The following is a 21,847-nucleotide window of genomic DNA, read 5'->3' on the forward strand; positions in this document are numbered from 1 at the left end:
CAAATGCTTAGCTTCATATATATTTAGAAATATTATTGTTTCTATACAGTAGATATCGGCATGTTTCCAAGCCCTCGCATGCTTCAGTTTTTGAATTAACGTAATTTTTATAAGACACTCTCTTCATCTACTTCTATGTCTACTTGTGAGTTTGTGTCTAAAAATGATATTTAGAAGTATGTTTATTGTTTTAAACTAGCTATAGTAATGTTAAATTAAAAATAAAAAAATTGTTTAAAAAACTCGTGTTATATTTATTTTCAGAAAGTATTAATTTCAATTTAGGAGAAAATCCTGAATATCTTGTTTGAAGTAATGAATAGATGACCCATAAAAATGTAGATGGCCTATTGAATTCTAAGTGATTCCACAATAACACGTCAGACACCAAAAAACTGTCAAAGTAAACTTAACTAGCTGAACGTGAGCCAGATGAGGATCAGAGCAGGTGGCTTTAATTGATTTTCAGGGACGAACTTGAATAAAGAGAAGTCATTCAGTGCCAAGTCTGGACTAAAGGGATAATGACTTCTAAAATCGCTGTTTTAAGTGCTCAAAAATGCAGTTGCTTCAGGCGATGTATGGGAACTCGCATTGTCGTGGTAAAGAATGAATGAGCATTTTTTGACCAATTGACAAATTGTGTGGGGTCCAATGTTTTTTTATTCAAATGTTCATGCAATATTGATTGCATGCTTGTCCCACCCAAGTCTACAGTTGTCCCAATCTTACAATATATAGGATTGCGCTGCATTAATTTACTTAATATTAGTTTCGAGAACCTAAGAGTTTAAATATTCGCGACTTAACGGTAAAGGACATGAAACAATTGATCTATTGGGTCTTTAACTAACTTTGAGATTTATTCAAGCTACCATTACAAAACGTTTAAAAGCAGCTGGAAACATTAAAAAGCAAGGAAATTGGGTGCCACACGAATTGAAGCCTAGAGATGTTGGCAGACAATTGTGGGTGTCAGAAATGTTGCTTAAAAAATAAGTAGTTTTGCATCGTTTTGCGGCTGGTGTCGAAAAATCTAACTATTATGAACGCCCTAAATGCAAAAAACCTTATGTAAAATCTGGCCTAACAGCCAAATCTACGGCAAAGCCGAATATCTATGTATGACGTCTCAATAATGTTCTGTATTGTATGATAACCGAACGATGTGCTGTATTATATGAGCTTCTAAAACCAGGTGAAACCGTTAATGGGAAACGCTACCGCCAAAAGCTCATCGAATTTAAACTAGCGGTGGTCGAAAAATATCCAGAATTTCGGACTAGATACAAGCAAATAGCTTTCCATTAACACAACTCTCAACCTCATGTGGCAAAATCGGTTAAAAACAGTTTTAAAAACAACGGTTGGAAATTTTTACCTCAACCGCCTTATTGCCCAAACCTTGCCCGTTCTGGTAGTCAGTCCGATCTCTAATGTCATTACAGCAATATTTATTGAGAGCTATATAGTGCGGAGTTCCAGATTTCTAGGTCTAGCTTCCTTCTCAATTATAATTATTTTATATCATTTCTTTAGATAATATATCTATATAAGAGTCTATATAAGAGTCTAAAACTAGTTTTTGGCACTATACAGTAGATATCGTTGAACGTGACTGAACTTAAAGGGCCATTGCTCTTTGCCATGGTCGAAACTTTTTCATGACAAATATGTTAGTCATACATATGTACATAAGTCCATGCATAGAAGACAATATGCACGTATTCTTTTGTTTTTTATACTCTCGCAACAATGTTGCTAAGGAGAGTATTATAGTTTTGTTCACATAACGGTTGTTTGTAAGTCCTAAAACTAAAAGAGTCAGATATAGGGTTATATATACCAAAGTGATCAGGGTGCCGAGTAGAGTCGAAATCCGGATGTCTGTCTGTCCGTCCGTCCGTCCGTGCAAGCTATAACTTGAGTAAAAATTGAGATATCATGATGAAACTTGGTACACGTATTCCTTGGCTCTATAAGAAGGTTAAGTTCGAAGATGGACAAAATCGGCCCACTGCCACGCCCACAAAATGGCGGAAACCGAAAACTTATAAAGTGTCATAACTAAGCCATAAATAAAGATATTAAAGTGAAATTTGGCACAAAGGATCGCATTAGAGAGGGGTATATTTGGACGCAATTGTTTTGGAAAAGTGGGCGTGGCCCCGCCCCCTACTAAGTTTTTTGTACATATCTCGGAAACTACTACAGCTATGTCAACCAAACTCTATGGAGTCGTTTCCTTCAGGCATTTCCATATACAATTCAAAAATGGAAGAAATCGGATAATAACCACGCCCACCTACCATACAAAGGTTATGTTGAAAATCACTAAAAGTGCGTTAACCGACTAACAAAAAACGTCAGAAACACTAAATTTTACGGAAGAAATGGCAGAAGAAAGCTGCACCCAGGCTTTTTTTTTAAATTGAAAATGGGCGTGGCCTCGCCCACTTATGGACCAAAAACCATATCTCAGGAACTACTAAACCGATTTCAATGAAATTCGGTATATAATATTTTCTTAACACCCTGATGACATGTACGAAATATGGGTGAAATCGGTTCACAACCACGCCTTCTTCCAATATAACGCTATTTTGAATTCCATCTTATGCCTTTTCTGTATAATACATATATACATTAGGAACCAATGATGATAGCGGAATAAAACTTTACAAAAATACGGTATTTGAAAAATATGTAAATGACGTATTATGAAATCTCGATTATCACTTTACCATGCGAGAGTATAAAATGTTCGGTGACACCCGAACTTAGCCCTTCCTTACTTGTTTATTTAACACTTCAAATTTAACATTTTAACTACATTCGTTGTTGTTGTTTGCCTGCCATCTTACACATTTGGCAAAACCCTCTGTGACGTAATCTCTTATGTGCTACATATTTACACACATACTAAGTACGTATATTTACATACAAATGCAGATTTGATTATGTTTATATGCTTTTGTCAAGCATATGTCGCCATATGTATAATATTACACATCACCAAAAATACATACATACACACACACATAAGTTAAGTTAAACTAACCAGCTCGCGCATTTGCACTTGATAATAAATTCAAGTTCAAGCCGCACACCAGCAATTTGTATAATTACCATTATTCATTGGCAGTTTAGATTTCACCTTATTGATATAGACTGATACAGATATTCGCACTTTTAATTAATTCATGCACAAAAATGGCATGAATACTGATTTGATACCAAATAATGTAAATTGTAGGTGTGCGCTTAAAGCACATGACTCGGCTTTTAGGTTACGATATTTCGTAGTCTTACCAAATATGTATATTAATTGTCATTTAAGTCTTATGAAAATAGCAATTTACTCTTTTGTAGTTTATAATTATAAGGTACCGTTATCTGTCGGGTATCAAAACGTATAATTTGAAAAAATCAGAATCATTCCATTTTCGGCACATCGGTTTTTTTTATAAAATTCATATAAAATACAATTTCTTTTGAAGATCAAACAAGAAAAACGTTAAATCGGTTGCATCGATGATTTAAAACCCTTTACAATACAGAAGTTTTCCATGCAAGAATTTTGATCGATCAGTATAAATGGCAGCAATGTTTATGTTAGTGGTTGTCCAATATCGGTTCCGACAAAAGACACCAGACAAAATTTCAGACCGATATTTCAAAAAGTGAGGGACTGTTACTATGTGCAAAAATTGTAAGACTTTGTTCACAATTTTAAAATTTTAAATTTATTCTTCGTCGTCAAAATAATTCACTTTGGCCCCAATACACTTGTGCCAACTTATTTTCCAATCCTCGAAACGGTTGTTAAAGTCAATTTTGGGAATAGCCTTCAATTCGCTACGAGCGATGTTCAATGTCTTCAATTGACTGAAAACGGTTTCCTCGAAGCGGTCGTTTGAGTTTTCTGAATAGCTAGAAGTCACATGGACCTAAATCACTCGAATACGGTGGTTGCGGCATGATATTGGTTGGAAATTTGGCGAAAAACTCACGAAGAATCAATGCAGTTACAAAGGTGCATAATCGTGGTACAAAAACCAAGGGTTGTCGGAGCCTAATTGCGGCCTCTTCGCGCAAATGACGCATAGCACTCAAATATTATTCGTTGTTGACAGGATTGGTTTGATAATGGAGGAAAACTGTCAAGCTTAACTTAATTTTTGACCAGCTTTGACGTGATTTTTTCGACTGTCGGCTCACCTTTGCCACGTTACTCATGCGATTGATGGTCTGTTTCTGGGTCTTAAGAATAGATTCAAGACTCATCGCCAGTATTAACACATTTCAAAAAAAAATTTAGTTGTTTTGAAAGCAATCTTGCTTTCACTATTCTAAGGCTCAGATTATCTTTCAAAATGGTTTTCACTGATCCTTCCGATATTCCAAAAATGCCACTAAGATCTCTGACTCTTAATCGTCGATTCGCAAGCACCAATTCCTTTATTTTATTGACGTCTTGATCGTCAATAGATGTTGATGGCCGTCTCGGACGTGAATTGTCGTCAACGCGTTCTCCACCGTCTTTAAATATTTTGTACCAATCAAAAACACTTGCTCGCGACAAATAATTATCACCGAAGGTCTTTTCCAACATTCTGATCCTTTCGGCACCAAAAATTTTGATTCCGCACATAAAATATAACGGAACTTATTTTTGAATAATTTCACTGATCACAAAAATCGCCGCATGCACTTTATACTCTTCAGAAAGACAAGCGTATACCAATGAATATTTTGATGTGTCAATTAGCACAGATGTCACGAAAAATCATACCACCCTAAAAAAATATTTTATTATTATGTAATAATTAAATATCTTGCGTTTTATTTAAAATTTCCGGGTACTTTTTGTCACAATGTATATTTAGATTTTATACATACATATATTATCTTAAAAATTCATTGTAATGCAGCTAATGGTTGATGTTCTGCTTGCTGCAAAACATTAATGACTTAATTTCAAGAGATAAACTCTCACACAAAAGACTTAAGACACGAACTTGCCTAAAAATTTATTCACTAACGCAAATGTTTTCCCTAAAAGTCTGTAATTTTTTGCATCAAGGGATTTTATTTACATTTCCTTTTCTAAATCTTTCACCCATTCACTTTTCGTTAATTTATACAAACTTCCATTAGTGAAATGATCACATCATCAACAACCATGCCTACCATGTAAATATACACCAATAAAACTGCAACAAATCATTTTATTGCGTTAATTAAGCACAGCCAACATTCTTAGTATGCACAGAAACCCAGTAGTCACCGTTTTTAGATTTTTATTACAAATTTTGGAACGTGCTTGGCACACAAAGCAAGAAAATAAGAAACTGCTGACGATGTTTGCTTATGCGCTCGCTGCTAGATCCCAAATTTTAATAAAGAGATCGTTTCAAGGTGGAACATTTGGCAGTTGCCATAAAGCCGCATTGAATATTAAACAGAAATTACTTTTCATATTATTTTCGTAATTATTTTTTATTGAAACAGAAATCATATCACTTTGTAAGCGTTAAAAAACTGCAACACTTGGTTGTGTATTAAGTATTAAAAGTAAGTATTTTAAATATAATTTAAAAAAGGAATCTCAAGGTGTATCGGCAATCTTCTCCAATATCCAGTCGACATAGTGCTGCACACTGGAGTAAACGCCGGGCACCTTGGGACGCGCACAACCCACGCCATACGAGACCACGCCGATCAGGTAAAAGCGCTCTTTGTTGTTGTAAAACTGCAAACAAACAAAAACAAAAATGTAACAATTACGTTCTATTGCTTTTTTAATTTTTCTATTTGAACTCACCTCCGGCATCATCAGTGGACCGCCCGAGTCACCTTGGCACGTATCCTTGCCGCCTGATAGCACACCTGCGCATAGCACACCATCATCGAATTGGTCATCAGACACCAGACGATTGATGTTCTTGTAACTACGTTCACAGACATCATTCTTGAAGATTGGTATTTGCAATTCCTGCAAGACATTCGACGAGACGCCACCCTCCATAGTCTTGCCCCAGCCCACGACGAAGGGCGTGTAAGATACATAGGACTTTTGGCGTATCGGCGCAGCGGTGGGCAGGCAAATCGGTGAAATCGTCTCTCTGAATTTTACGTTGCGCTCTAGCCACAATACTGCCACATCGTTTTTGCCATTGCGTCTGTTGTACTGTGGATGGGCTTCTTTCTGCTCGTGGGAAGAATTAAGGTTTCCTTTAAAAAAGCTACATTGATATTGTCCACAAATGCACTTACCCGCACAATGTTGACATCTTCGTGGCGTGTTTCCGTGTCGGTGCTCAGGTCGTGTTCGCCCAAACGAACATAGGCGCTGCAAGAAAGTAAGCACATATTAAAGGTAAGTACTAAATATCAATCAATTTGACCGCTTACAGATCGCTACGTATGCAATGCGCCGCTGTGACGACGTGTCGCGCCGTCACCAAGGTGCCACCACACTTGAATGGTGAACTCGCTGAGCCGTCGGGATACGCCAAGAGCACAGCCCATGGCCAAGCGCCCTTCTTACTCACTTCGCCGCCAACAATTTTCTTGTAGTTGTTGTGCGTGTAGCCGCAACCCTCCTCCAAAGTGGGTGGACGTGTGGGTATCTCATCGCTGTTGACCACTATGACAGACGGATTCTTATTAACATTATCGGTGGTCGGGCAACATGCCACGGACGCAACGCCGCTACAATTACGATTCGAAGCACGCAGGAAGTCGGCAAACTCGGGGTCATTCGACTTGGCGTAAAGCTCTGTAACCAGCTGGCTGCACTTGGCAATCGCTTAGGAAGAGCGAAACATTGCATTTTACGATTTCTCACTAATGCTTTTGATAAGGTTTATAAAACCATAGATAGTTTCAGTGCTTACCAACACAAACACCGCGTCTCAGCTTCGGATCCACACAAGAGTCGCCTGTCAAGCGTTCGCCGATTTCTACGGGTGCAGTCGTGGGGCTTAGAGTGGGCGCTATTATGGGACGTGCCGTTGAGGTAACAAGTTGACCTTGATTTGGCGGTGGTCTCGGTTGAATTATGTTTGGTGAAGACGTAGTTTGTGGCAGGAAGGGATTCCCTGGACTTTCAGTAGAAGGCTGTGGACGTATTTGTGGTTCAGGTTGTGGTAGCGGTTGCGGTTGTGGTCTTGGCTGTGGTAATGGTTGTGGTCGTATCTGAGACTGCGGTTGTGGTCGTGGCTGGGGCTGGGGCTGGGGCTGGGGCTGTGGCTGTGGCGCTGGATTTACTGGTCGTGAGCAGCAAACCTAAATAATTTGAGTGATCAGGATCATTTTAGAATACCTACTTTGTTTAACTTGATATTATTTAACTTACCACTGGATCACCATTAATATTTCGTGTTCCACACGAGCGTTGTGAAGCTATAACATAGCGTTCGCCTTGATTGCGTTTGCGTATATTGAAAACATTCGCTATTTGTGGACAATATTGTAATTGCACGCAGTAACCATAATAATTCCCTGGTGTCACGCAGTTGTACTGGACTGTAAGTACAATCGAAGTTAAATAATCACATTATAAATTTGTGGTTAATTTACGCAATGAATCTTATTCTTACTATTTTAGTTACTTTAAAATTAAAGTTCTCGGTGTCGCTTTTGAAGCTAAAGGCAAATCGCACTTTAAGAACTGTTCGGTAAAGTTTGGAGACCGATTTATCCCCTAAGATGTTAGGCAAGCAGAATTTTTTCTATTTGAGGCTTTGTTAAACAAGTTAGTTTAGGTTAGGTTAGTTTGGTAGGCCAATGAGCCACGCATAGAACAGTTTTGTTCTTTGCGATACCAGATGGAGATGGATGACTGCGCTCGACGCGAATTTTAACTTCTTAATTTATGTACTGAAAGTGAAAGTATCTAGTGGAATTTAAAATTTATATGGGAAGTAGGCGTGGTTGTAGTCCGATTTCACCCATTTTCGCACTATGATATAGGAATATGATAGAAATGTTACATATCAAATTTTCTCAAAATCGGTCGGTCAGGTCCCGAGATATGGAATTTTAACAAAAAGTGGGCGGTGCAACGCCCTTCGTCAAATTTTCACTCGGGCTCCTATAAATCCCTCTATTACCCTCTCGAAGGTAAAATTTAATGTCTCTGCTGTATTCTGTTATTGATTTATTGCGCTATTATTAGTTTTTAACAGTACCGTTATATGGGTAGCGGGATTATTCTCCGATTTCATTCATCTTCACACTGTTGTTGTAGCTTAAGTGGTTCAGCAGATATACAAGTATAAATTATCATCTACGAACTCGAAATTTGCTTGTATTAAGGAACCCACGTACCAAGTTTCATCGAGATATCTCAATTTTTACTTGCAGCTTGTAGCTTGCACAGATGGACGGACGGACAGGCAGACAGTCAACTGGATTTCAGCTTTTCTCATCATTTTGATTATTTATTTATATACTTGTATAAACCTATATCTATCTCGATTAGTTTTAGGTGATACATACAACCGTTAGGTGAACAAAACTCTGTAGCAACTGGTTGCAAGAATATAATAATTCATTTATGATTTTATATTATTTTTTACAAGACTGGTCCTTTTCGGTGTAGTTATTTTCGGCAAAAAAAAAATTTAGTTATAAACTAGTATTTTTTTAACTAATTCGAATTCAGTCAGCAATTGTTAGTTAACTTGTTCAATTTTCCAGTACAGCGTTCCTCACTTAGTTAACACACACACTTATTCACTCACATAAATATGTATTTAATCACAATTTTATATGAGAAGAATTTCTAGTCTTCAATTATTGTCTCAACTCACTCAAAGTGTGTTTGTTTAGCGTGCGAGCGGGGGATATTGATGAACAGTTATTTATTTAGATATGCTTATTTCATTTGGCACGTGCTGAGAAGCGAAAACGGCGTCATCAAAATAAATAAAACAAACTTTGATGAAGTCTATGCAAAGGGGAATGAAAACTTTGCAATAAAAACAGAAAATACATTTGTATATAATTCGGTTATTTATTTATTATTTGCAACAGGTGTATATAATATTGATGAGCCGGTAATTTTTTAAAGCAGATCTCGGCCTCAAATAATTAATTCTAGCTTTATAAGGCAAAATTGGAGCAGTGAAAGGCACTTCGTGTGTTCTGTCTAAAAAGATTTTACGCAATTGATTTTAGGACAGAGCAAACTACTTTAGCAGATGCATGCTTAAATATATAGTTATTGTCTGTAGTTTTCCAGAAAATTAATTATGATATGTCGTGGCGTGTTAAAACTAGTTAAATTAGCCTTGTAACAATTACTTTCTTCTTCACTAATGATTGATAGCCACGAAAAGCCACGAAATCTTTATAGTTGAAAGCATGAAACAAGCTTTTAAATATATTTTGAGCTCATTCTATTCTTTTTTGAAACTATCTGGAAGTATTTTTAAGCTTTGAAAATTGTTGGTAATTTATTTAAATTTTTATACCCTGAACAGGGTATATTAAGTTTGCCACGAAGTTTATTACACCCAGAAGGAAGCGTCGGAGACCCTATAAAGTATATATACGAGTATTTAAATGATCAGTATGTTGAGCAGAGTCGATTTAGCCATGTCCGTCCGTCTGTATATATACGAACTAGTCCCTCAGTTTTTAAGATATCGTTTTGAAATTTTGCAAACGTCATTTACTCTTCAAGAAGCTGCTCATTTGTCGGAACGGTCGATATCGGACCACTATAACTGATAGCTGCCATATAAATTGAACGATCGGAATCAAGTTCTTGTATTGAAAACTTTCACATTTGACGTGGTATCTTCTCTAATCGGAAGAGGTAATTTCTACTAAATTCTTCGATTGTTTCTTTACAGTGAACAACTTTAGATCCCGGTGGAGGAGATCGTTTATCACATATAAAGGGGCCAAGAACTTAAAGACTTTAATTGCTTTTAAATTTGAATTCGTTGCATTGCCCCAGATTTTGTTGCCGTCCGTCCAGATCGGCCTAAGCATTACCTTATAAATTAGCAACTTATTCTTCAAACTGAGGCAGCATCTTGGCCTAAGGAGCCAGCGTAGCTGCATTAACTTCAATCTTCGCTGAGTTCTTTTTTTTCAGTTTCCGAAAGTATTATTAGGGTTGTCACTTGATGCTAGCAATGCAGTATTATCAGCATAGCCGTCAGGAGTCAGAACTGATCACTGGAAGGTCTGTCGTATAAAGAATATAGAGTAAACTGCCTTGGGAACGCCAGCACGAACAGGTCCCCAATCCGACTCAGCATCACGGCATCTAACGTAGAACATCCGATTGTGCAAGTAAGACTTTGGCAGCAAATAATAAGGCATTAGTAATTTTTTTCGCACATAATAAAGCTTTTGCACGGTCCAAAATCTTGTAGAACGAGTGTTTTAGCTCGTTGGCCTGTATGGCCGCCAGTATGCCGGTACAAGCCTTTTGAATGGCCTCTACGTCTGTGATTTTTGGTCAAATGATCAGTCACAAACGTCGATCGAATGTTGGATTCGCTTTTATATTCCTACACGATTTCGTGATCATTTCGCCACATTTTCAGCAAATTCACATGGCCACTCCGAGGACACCGTTTTGATTCAATTGAGAATATGAAAGCTGAATCGAAGAAGGCTCTAATGGCCATCACCACGGAGGATTTTTCCAAGTGCTATGATGACTGGAAAAATCGTTGACATAAGTGTATTGCAGCGGGAGTGGATTACTTTGAAGAAGATGAAATGGACAAAATTCACCTTTTAATTTGATCACAGTAGTATTACATTTTTCAGTCACGCTGATACGACATAATTTATAAAGTTTCAAAGTCGGACCAGTATCTTTGAAATGTTGAATTTTTTAACTGAATTTCACTCCTGTTGGTATTTCTCAAAATGTTCTTGTATCACAATTTCGAAACTTTTTTATAGTCATTTTTCACTGATATCTTCCAATATTTCACATAATCTTTAAATTTTAGTTACAAATTGCCTAATAATTGGCCGTAATCGCACCTAGCACTTCTGAACTTTGTTTTATTTTCTAATTTGTTAACAACAGAACATCTTCTTTACAGTTGATCATTCCTAATTACATAACTGAAAGACTCAAATAATGGTTTCCTTGGCACATACAATTATGAGAGTTTTACTGAGACTTTTTTTACATTTGTTTTGCTGTAACTTTTGCTCCATCAAATATTTATAAAATTACACGATTTATTAATTGTTGGTGTACTTTTTCTCAAACTAAACATTTTCGCACATTATTATTAAATTCTCGCCAGCTGTGAATTCGATACACTGAATACTTTTCGTTTTTTTTTTTTCAATTATATATTTCCTTGTGAAAAACCTACCTTGCGAGAACACAGCGGGAAGCAGCACAGCACAGACGAATATTAACAACGGAACAAACACCTTCATTCTAAATTTTAAATATTTTGAAATTGAATCTAAATTATTATATTCTATTTGACAGTAAAAAAAATAATATACTCTTTACAATTAATTATAAATACTCTTGGGCATAACAATTGTCTAATTACAAGTTCAAGTAACTTTTTATTTACAACACAATATGTCACAGTCACAAAGTGGCAAAAGTAAATATATTGTTTATTTTCAAATACTTCATAGACGTAAGGACGAGCAGCGCGTGCTTTTCGTTGCGAACGCGTTTAATTCGGAACTATTTCCGGAGAAGTCGCGTGTCGAATCTTCCCAATACAGCAATTGAATTTTTCAAGTTTTTAGCGAGTCTTTTATAACTCAAACCTTTCGGCAGCATTCGAATAGACAAACTAACAGCCGGTTTATATTTGTATTACACTTGAGAAGCTCAAGTTAGTAGCAGTAGTAATAGCTAATTAGTAGTAGCTGGTTGAATGCAAAATGTGCAATTAAGAGTGTGAGAAAACCTATGTGCGTGTATGTGTATTAAGGGGGTAAAAACATGTTTGAAAAATAAAAATATTAAAGATTTAACAACCTACTAGGCTTAATCAGACGTCAAACCAATTTCTGTATTGTCAACAGCTGGCGCTATCAACAAGTGCTTGAGAAGGCAACAATTCGTACTTTGTACTGATCCTATATTATTTCAATTATATAGCAGTTATTGACAAAGGATATTTTTGAAATGCAAATATTTGAAATCAATAATAACAGTATCAAATATTTTTCCAACATTTTTGGTTTTTGTCGCAATTGGGTTTGGATCCTCGCTATGCCATATTCCGATAGCGCCTAGCTATAGGCAACATCTGTTCACTTATCATTTTCATACTTCAGATCTTTTATATTATTTATTCGTATATTTAAATATGTAATATAGTTATCTGATAATACTTATAATATTGTTTTTTTATAAAGAACTAAGAATTTCAGGTGGCATTTGCTGTTACAACTCTAAAATATTGTTTTAATTAATATATTGTTGTTTGGATCAATGATCCTTTGAAGAGTTATCACTTAACGCGTTAGGTGATGAAGGCTGACATAAATATTGAAAAAAAGAAGCAGCAGCCCATAATATAATACCCTTCACATATACATCTACTGCTTTAGAAAGAAGTGGTGTGTTTCGGTGGCACCAGACCTTTTTAGAGGGTTGGGAAAAGGTCACTGATGAAGACTGTGCGCCTCTGGAAGGAAAATCCAAAGTGAATACGATGCTCATTGTCTTTTTTGATATCGAAGGCTTCGTCCACCATGAATTTATTCCGCCAAATTATACGTGGAAGTCCTCAAGAGACTAAAACAAAGGGTAAATCGGGTACGACAAGACATCGCAGTCGTTTGGAAGTTGCACCACGACATCGCCCCAGCTCACACCGCCTTTCTTGTGAACAGCTACCCAACCAAGGCCGGTATCCCAACACTTCCGCAGCCGCCCTACAGCCCAGATGGCCCCCCGGACTGTTTTTTGTTTCCTTGCCTGAAAAGGCCGAATTTCAAGAATTCTCACTCAAAACGAACCACCGTAATATGTAATTATATATCTACATATATGTACATACATACATACGTAGATGCACATTCGCATATGAGAAAATTAATGAATGACAACTTAATTAATATAAAGCAATTAGTGGGATGTACTTTACTTAAATTCCCATTTAATTTTCATTATTTTAAAGACTATTCGAATTTGCATAACCACCAACGAAGAAAATTAGACTCTCCCTTCACACTATATCATAAATATGTATGAATTAACAAGAAAATATATTGACTAAAGTTTATGTTTTATTCAAAATATTCAAATCTCCCGATATATTCATATTTGTGAGCGTGAAATTCGCACTATAAATGCTCACTCACAAATCTTTAGAAGAACGCCAACGCTATGAAGAGAGCAGGGTATATATGTACGTAAATGAGTACGGCATAAACAGAAGACTGAGGAAGCGAACTTACACTGCTAAATTGTTATTCATATTTCCTTGGCATTAAGAACTAAAACAATTTTGTTTTCCAAATAACGAATTTATATAGGCTTGCGTGTTGCTAAGATATGTATGTAAATATGCAAACATTGATCTATTTTTATACGAAATTCACCTTTCAACAACAACAGCGCTGAAATGTTTTCAACTTTTGAGCCCTTTTGAGGAAAAGAGCGCTCTATTATTACGCTCTGGGATGCAACCCATATTCCGCCTATCCATTATTAATTTGTTTAAGAAGTGAAGTTCAAATTTTATATATACGTTTTTACCTTATCATGTAAGTAAATGAACTTTTCTTTCATAACATCGTTCCAACGCTTAAGGGGGGAGCCTGCTTTGGAAGCTTCAAAAAATCAATTATTTTTTTTGCTTAAATCTCTTTAAAAATAATCTAAGAATATGTCCCCAAATTTTTAGATGGGAATTCGAAATATTTTCGTAGTTAGAAGGGAAATAGTGAGCGAGCGTCTAGCAGATATATTAGCGATTGGGCAGAAAGCGAAAACTTTGACGCGCGATTTCTCGGTTTTTCATTTTTACGATTTTTTCTTAATTGGCGGGCAGAATAGAAAGAAAAGTAAACGTTCTATCGAAACGAATCAAAATGCGTTGTATTTGGAATTAAACTCTCTTCTAGGTGAACTTAAAATACCTTAAGAAAGTTAACACTAATCCGGTTTTTAAACGATTTAATGTACATTTTTTTTTAATGCATTTTTTTTAATCTGCGAAAAATTGTTGTATTTTTCACTTTTTGTTGAATTTTCTTGGTTCACCTAGGAATTACACTATTGAAAATTAAAAATTTCTTTTGTTTTTTGTTTCGGATGAAAATTGCGTCCTGCATCTTGCCCGCCACACAGAAATTGCACACTCGAGGCGCCTCCGTAAATTTTTTCAAACATGAAGAATATCTAATGTATGTATAATAAAAAAAAAAAAGACTCTTCAAATATATAAGAATAAATCCTAAAAGTTTTATTTCAATCAGACATTTCTTTCCTTTCCAAAAAAAATCCTTGAAAATATAGATTTTTTGAAGCCTCTAAAGCAGGCTCCCTCCTTAACTGGTCAAATACTAAGTGTGTCCGCAAAGTGAATGCTCAAAGCCGAGCCGAGCGTAAATTCGCGTGTTGCGTAAATGGGAAAATGCGCTGGGCTCGGTTTTGAGCGTGCACTCTGCAGGCATCCTAGGTTAGGTTAGTTTAGATGGCTGATCCAAAGATCGCACATAGACTACAATACGTAGTCTTTTGTGATGTCATAGAAAAGAAGAACTCCTGTGTTCGAACTATAAATTCGCAAAACGCTTAGTAGCCAATACAAAATTGCACAAGCGTTTAATTTCCACTCCCGCCAATTCGGTGGGATGTCCAAAGGAATGCCACGTGTTAAAGTCTTGACCTCCCAAACGCGTGACAGTCAAGAAGGAAGTGTTGAGTTGTTTCCTCCTCATCTTCTTCTATACGACTTCTGCAGATGGCGTCTAGTAGGATTGCCAGCCTTACTGCGTGAACGCCAATAGGGTAATAGCCCGTTAAAAGCAGGCACCCTAAGAAAGTAAGAAAAGGTGTCCAGTGTGTGATGTTAACAACTTATTTTCATTTGATTTAACCGCAAAACCAACCTGTTCAATATAAACTCGTAGCTAACAACAACAAAACGTATTTGAACTTCAAATTGTATATTATTTTGTCCGTTTATTTGTGAGAGTTACACCTTCATAACAACAAAACAAATACTCGTTTGTTTTCCCACTATTTTATTGTTGTTTTAATGTTTATTCTCGTTCTTATTGAAATGCTTAGCTCCATATATATTTAGAAATAATATTGTGCATGTTTACATGCCCGAGACATGCGCCAGTAATTACAGTTAATTTGTGGGAACTTTGTCTAATGCATATGGAAAAGCATACTGCTTCAGTTTTTGAATTAACGCAACTTTTATTAGGCTAGGGTAGTTTTCTTACCGAAGGCAGGTAGGAACAGCCCAACCTACTCAAAAGAGTTAAGGCCTAATAAGCTTCTTTATATTTTGAACAGTATCCAGTCAATAGATGTTGATCCTGCTATACAACTTTGGATCAGAAGCCTTTAAGCCTTTAGACGGATAAAATCATAATGGAACGACGCTAAAATGACAAAGGAAGCCGGTAGAGGTACTCCGCAAGGTGGAGTGCTATCTCCGCTTCTATGGACATTACTGGAGAATAAACTGCTAAGAAACTTGAAAGGCAACGCATAGGTGAGACGAGAAAACGAACCTGCTTGTATTCACAAGAAAACTCAAAATTCCTCTATGGAGCTTCCCTTCGATAAATGGGACACAACTTTCTCTCAAGCACCGCAGCAAGTACCTTGGAGTAGTCTTGGGCAGCAAACTGCTGTGGAAGTACAACGTAAAAAAAGAGTAAAGAAAGCTAGCAATGCTCGGCACAACCTGGGGGCTGTCTCTTTCCCACATGCACTATAGTTAGACCTGTTGGGTGGGTAATGGTGGTTGGGCAAACACCGACTACATGACCCTACTTTTCAACTTGGTAAGAAGGTTCGACGTAAATATACAAGGTGGGTTCCAAAGTAAGCAGGACTTTAAAAAAAACGATACAAATGGTTTTTTCGACAAAATCAATTTATTTTATTCAAAATAGTCTCCTTCTACTTAAATACAGTTTTTTGCACGGTCCAAAAGCATGTAGAACGAGTGTTTAAGCTCGTTGACCGGTATGGCCGCCAGTATGCAGGTGCAAGCCTTTTGAATGACCTCTACGTCTTCATAACGCTTTCCTTTCATGGGCAAATGCGTATTTCCGGAAAGGAAGAAGTCGCACAGTGCAATATCAGGTGAATACGAGGAATGGTTAATGGTTAAAATGTGATTTTTGGTCAAATAATCGTCCGTCGAATGTTGGATTCTGAGCAATTTTTGGTCGTCAGTCAATTTGTGCGGAACAAACCGTGCACACACCTTTCGTAAGCCCAAATGTTCGGTCAAAATGCGATAAATCGATGTTATGGAGATGTTCAATTCAATGAATTTCAATAATGATTTCGACAAATTTTTGATGAATTCACGCACAGTTTCGATGAAAGTTCTAGTGATCACCGGTTTTGATGGGCCCACATGTTGATCGTCTCTTATGTCCTCACGAGCACTTTGAAAACGTTGAAACCACTCGTGCACTCTGCTACGGGAAAGGCAATCATCGCCACAAACTTGTTTCATCAATTGAAACGTTTCGGTAAAAGTTTTACCATTTTTAAAACAAAATTCAATGTTGGCTCTTTGTTTTTTAAAACACAATAACTTCACTTCCAATCAATGAAACGTCATGAAATTCGCACTGGATAATGGATAAAGATATCAGATTCTAACGCATTAGACGACATATAGATGGCGCCACCAGGGGGCGCTAGATTTAAAAAGTCCTGTTTGCTTTGGAACGCACCTTGTACAAAAAGGGTAAGAGGGTAAATGAAGAGGCATAAACTTTGTTCGAAATCAAGCTAATTTTTTCTCATCGCTTTTATATTCTTATACGATTTCGTGATCATTTCGCCACATTTTCAGCAAATTCACATGACCACTCCGAGGACACCGTTTTGACTCAATTGAGAATATAAAAGCTGAATCGAAGAAGGATCTGATGGCCATCACGACAGGGGATTTTGCCAACTGTAAGTGTATTGCAGCGGGAGGAAATTACTTTGAATGAAATGGGCAAAATTCACCTTTCAATTTGATCACAATAATATATAAATTGTCGTTTAAGTCTTGTAAAAATAGCAATTTACTCTTTTGTAGTTTGTAATTATTAGGTACCGTTATCATTCGGGTAACAAAACGTATAATTTGATAAAAAACAATCATCGCATTTTCAGCACATCGATTTTTTTTTTTATAAAAGTCATATAAAATACAAATTAGTTTTGAAGATCAAACAAGAAAATACGTTAAATCGGTAGCAATGAAGCAGTAATACTCTTCGTAATAAAGAAGTTTTCCATGTTGATAGATCGGTCAAATGAGACAAAATTTTAGATCGATATTTCAAAAACTGAGAAAGTTTTTAAGAACACAAATAACGCTCGTCTGTCAAAACGTTCTGCGTAAAGTTGGGAGTTGCCAGATTGCACAAACAGTGTTGCCAAATACTGAAATATAAAAGGCAACCTACGCACCACTCTTAAAAAGGCAATTAATTGTTATTTATTTTGAAAATTGACTGCTCCATAGTACCATATATTTCTATAGCCACTATAACATTCAATGTGATGAGATAACAGATAACAGCGATTCATCATTCTCCCTCCTCCCTGCTTCTAGTTACATATAGTCATATAATACTTCTCGTCTTACCTTTTGACTTTAAATACTTTATAAAATATACGAGATATGACTGAAGATGCTTTCGATACGCAATTTCTCTACTCGCTAACTTTGCGCGCCTCACTCTCGCGTGAAAAAACTTACAAGTGAAGACATCGAAAATATAGCCGGATATCTCATTTAAACAAATAACCACTATCTTTCATGCCAACTAGTATTATTTTATATATTTTAGACTTATTTTTAAATTTTGAATTGCTCAAAAACAAATTACTGTCAAAAATACATACAAATATTTAATTTACTATTATTTTGAAGAATTTAAGTATCGAAATAGATATGTATATCATAATCGTTTTAGCAATCATAAAGTAAGGACGCTAATTTAAGTTTTTTTATTAAAAATATGTATTATTCAATATTTCTTAACCCTAACTAAACTAAAGAAAACATAACTAAAACTAAGTGTGCAGTTGCGCTAAAAAAGGAAATACTTTGCTGAAGTACATATACATACATATGTATGTACAGACTCCCTAATTTATTATTGGCTGAGGGGGGTCGACTATTAGTAGGAAAAGTCGATTTTATCACGACCCGGATTGAACTCAGGATTTACCGACTGATTGTTTCATAAATAATGCTTCCTAACTTTTATACTTCATAAAATATTTCCTCAATCACGAAACTGCTTTCCTAATTTAAGTTAACCATTACTTAAGCTAATGGCCCATCACACGCCTTGTTGGTGGACGACATATCAAATCAACAAAGCGCCTAATGCGCCATATACTTAAAATTAAAACTATCTACAAAGCAATTGTTATATGACTGCGCAGCTCACGTCTCCTCTAGACGTTCCAATATCCAGTCTATATAACTTTGCGTATTCGTGTAAACGCCCGGTACACCAATGCGTCCACAACCGATGCCGTACGAAACCACACCGAGTGCATAGAAGCGGGTTACGCCTTTATATGGCTAAAAAAATAAAAATATTGCTTCGGTTTTAGTATTAAAAACTTTTCAACATTGCACACCTCTGCCACCATTAGCGGTCCACCGGAATCACCGCCACACGTATCACGTCCGCCACCCAAATCTCCGGCACACACTACCGTTTGGTCGAACTGCTGATTGGAGTAAAGCCTATTGTTAGCCTGATAGGTTTGTCGGCATACAGAATTGTCCATAACTTCGATTTGAAGTTCTTGTAAAATATTTGACGAACGTCCACCTTCCATCAAACGTCCCCAACCAGCCACGAACGGATGATAACCCACATATGATTTACTTCGTAGTTGTGCGGAAGCGGGCAGACATATGGGGCATATGTAATCTGTGGAGAGTTGAAATTTAACATTCGTTTACTGGTCGTTAAGTGCACTATTCATATCTCGCCTGTGAAATCTACATTTTTCTCCAAATATAAGATTGCAATGTCGTAGCGTCGGTCGTGGCCACCGAAATCAGGATGTCGTGCTGACTATTGAAGTGAAAAGAAAGTAAAAGAGAGTAGAGAAATAATAGTTATGGGTTATGAAAGACATAATTAAGTTTAAAGGAAGTGCCAAAGGATAATCTGAATTTTATACTTATTTCGGTGTCCAATTTTTTTCGATATATGCTGTTAAAGTGACAGTCAGTAGTCGGAAATAACTCTGTAACAACAATGATTAAGCTGGAAAGCAAATCACAGTATAGTTTTGATAAGATTTAGCATCCAACGGCTTTACAATATTCTAAATCCAAAATCTTCAAGTATTATTTTTTAGCAACTTTCGACACGAGTCACTGAACGAACCAATCCACCAACACTAAATAGTGATATTTCCCCCCACCAAACCAAAAATCAATTCGCTCAATATATACTTTAATTAACGCTCACCTTCACGACATCAATATCCACGTGCTTTGTTTCCGTTTCAGTGCTCAAATCGTATTCGCCTAAACGTACAAACGACCTAAAAATATGAAAACATACTTTTTTATGATTTCTCAGTAACGATATCGTGCTCCTGACACATACAAATCTCTTAAAATACAGTGAGCTGCAGTCAGCACGTGTCGCGCTGTTATCAACGAACCACCACAGCGAAAGGGTGACAAACTATAACGGTCATACCCGACCAAGGCCATCCACGGCCAAGCACCTATACTGCTATCACCACCGCCCACCACTTTCAGCGACGATAGGGATGTGATTCCACAACCTTCATCTTCCGTCGGCAAATGCCAAGACGCGTCATTGGAACGCGTAATTGCTTTGCGCTGCTCGAATGGACAGCAAACATTCGTGCCGATGCTGTAACAGATCGCATTGGAGAGCTCTAATTGTTTACGGAACTCGGTGTCGGTGGGATTTTGTCTCGCGCGTTTTAGCAAAGCGTCGCAATTTTGTAAAGCTAAAATCACGAAGAGAGAGAAAAACATTATGAACAACAGTTCATACTTATGAATAGCGTGTAGAGAGGCAGATATAGTGAAAGAAAAGAGAGAGGGAGCGGGAAGGCAATAAATCAAAACACGCAAGCAGCGGTTTAGAAAATGCACTCACGCTTGCAGCTGCCCTGACTGCCATCGTGTGGAACGCGGCAGGTTTCCGGTGGTGAGTTGACGCCATCCGACGCAGAACGATCATCGCCGTTAGGGTCTGGCGATACTGTGGATGTTGTTGTTGTTGTAGCTCTTTGTGTTGTCACATTTGCTGACGTGGACACGGGCGTAGTGGGAAGAATTTGATTATCGCTCTGATTTGCGTCTTCGAAGGTCGGGCGAGTGCAACAAAGCTATATAGCAAAAATGGAATTATATATTATATTTTGTATAAGTGCAGTGAGATCGGTCAAGTGAAAACTTACGATCGGATAATTGTCAGGAGTCAGGCGATTATAGCAGATATTGCGCAGAGCCTTCGAGTACCGTGTCGCTTGGTTCATATTCAGTTGTTGATAGAGTGTCAATACCTCCTGGCAGTATTTCAATGAGACACACATACCCCAATCGCCGAGTGGGGTGCGACAAGCATTATTTGATGGTACTGAAAAGAACGTACATACATACATACATGAAACGTTATTATTTCTTCATACAATAATTACAAGAAATATGATAATGAATACCAACCTTCATACGACATCCAACGATGTGCCGTTATTTCACAGATAAATACGGTAAGCAGTAATGCAATTGCACATTTTGTGGTCCACATTTTTTTATTTATTTATTTTACTTCTCCTTTTGCGCTTTAATTGCTTATAATAAACGATTATTAAACCGTAACTGTGCTGAGTACTAAACAAGCGGAAAACCGACGCTATACTAAACCTTTATTATAGTTTTCACTAGACCTAATCTTGCAATTCCATACTCGGTGTGCTCAACTATTTGTTGGTAAATGTGACAGAAAGTATTCATTATTTGTTGATTACTAAAAAACCCATAAGTTTGGACTTCACCGAATTGCATTTCTCTCAGCGCATCTTCACGAACTCAGCAAAACTAATATGAGTACAACAAATATAACAAAAACAGAGTCAGCATTTTTATTAATAGATGCAATTCTAGCATTTTGATCAGGCTTGCACGTTTTAGTTGTCAGCTAAACGCTACGCTGTAACGGGCATGCAATGAGTGAGCCGTTCTAACTTATTAAACTAACTCTCTCAAAGTCTTCTCAATTTGCGAAAATGTTACGACTTTGCTCATCAGAATAATGAGAATATCTGGGAAATATATAGATATGTTAAAAGTTAACTCATATTAAATAAAGCAAAAATCAAAGATTTCTATGAAAAACAGCTATAAGTCCCTCAGACTATCAGCGGTAGCTTAACTCTTTTTGAATTCTTCATTTTGGGATAATATCACAGCATGTACTTCAAATAGAAGGATATAAGTATCTCTTGTCAACAAGCTTCGAAATAAAATCTCAAACAAAATAGAACTAAAATCATAAGCGACAGAAGAGCCGAAAAGATAGTTTCCAGAGATCTATTGTAGAATAACAGAACTAGCTTTGTAGACAAAAAGTGAATTCATTATTATAAAGT

At 36.8% G+C, this 21,847-nt stretch overlaps 1 protein-coding gene and 1 long non-coding RNA gene across 2 annotated transcripts; both read right to left on the minus strand.

Moving 5' to 3' along the window:
• Positions 1 to 5,471: 5,471 nt before the first annotated feature.
• Positions 5,472 to 21,293, minus strand: LOC126761709 (uncharacterized). The gene is made up of 15 exons (XM_050478077.1): positions 20,922 to 21,293; positions 20,657 to 20,835; positions 20,353 to 20,584; positions 19,825 to 20,200; positions 19,684 to 19,759; positions 19,197 to 19,281; positions 18,836 to 19,134; positions 18,640 to 18,776; positions 11,370 to 11,509; positions 7,364 to 7,533; positions 6,903 to 7,293; positions 6,418 to 6,814; positions 6,280 to 6,355; positions 5,828 to 6,211; positions 5,472 to 5,755 (listed from the first exon to the last, which is right to left on the minus strand). Exons 1-15 carry the CDS (start codon positions 21,004 to 21,006, stop codon positions 5,612 to 5,614), a joined length of 3,171 nt encoding a protein of 1,056 aa, XP_050334034.1. The 5' UTR covers positions 21,007 to 21,293; the 3' UTR covers positions 5,472 to 5,611.
• Positions 14,195 to 15,202, minus strand: LOC126763432 (uncharacterized). The gene is made up of 2 exons (XR_007667614.1): positions 15,091 to 15,202; positions 14,195 to 15,015 (listed from the first exon to the last, which is right to left on the minus strand). It is a non-coding gene; the product is annotated as an uncharacterized LOC126763432 (long non-coding RNA).
• Positions 21,294 to 21,847: the final 554 nt, after the last annotated feature.

Source organism: Bactrocera neohumeralis, chromosome 6 (assembly GCF_024586455.1).
Source record: "Bactrocera neohumeralis isolate Rockhampton chromosome 6, APGP_CSIRO_Bneo_wtdbg2-racon-allhic-juicebox.fasta_v2, whole genome shotgun sequence".
NCBI lineage: Eukaryota > Metazoa > Arthropoda > Insecta > Diptera > Tephritidae > Bactrocera > Bactrocera neohumeralis.

What these genes read in the sequence shown, in the direction of transcription:
- LOC126761709 (XM_050478077.1), bottom strand. Translation starts at nt 21,006, where the DNA reads ATGTGGACCACAAAATGTGCAATTGCATTACTGCTTACCGTATTTATC. An exon ending in CTCCTGACAATTATCCGATC is followed by an intron (nt 20,585 to 20,656) that starts GTAAGTTTTCAC and finishes TTTGCTATATAG; the next exon opens with CTTTGTTGCACTCGCCCGAC. An exon ending in GAAAAATGTAGATTTCACAG is followed by an intron (nt 19,135 to 19,196) that starts GCGAGATATGAA and finishes AACTCTCCACAG; the next exon opens with ATTACATATGCCCCATATGT.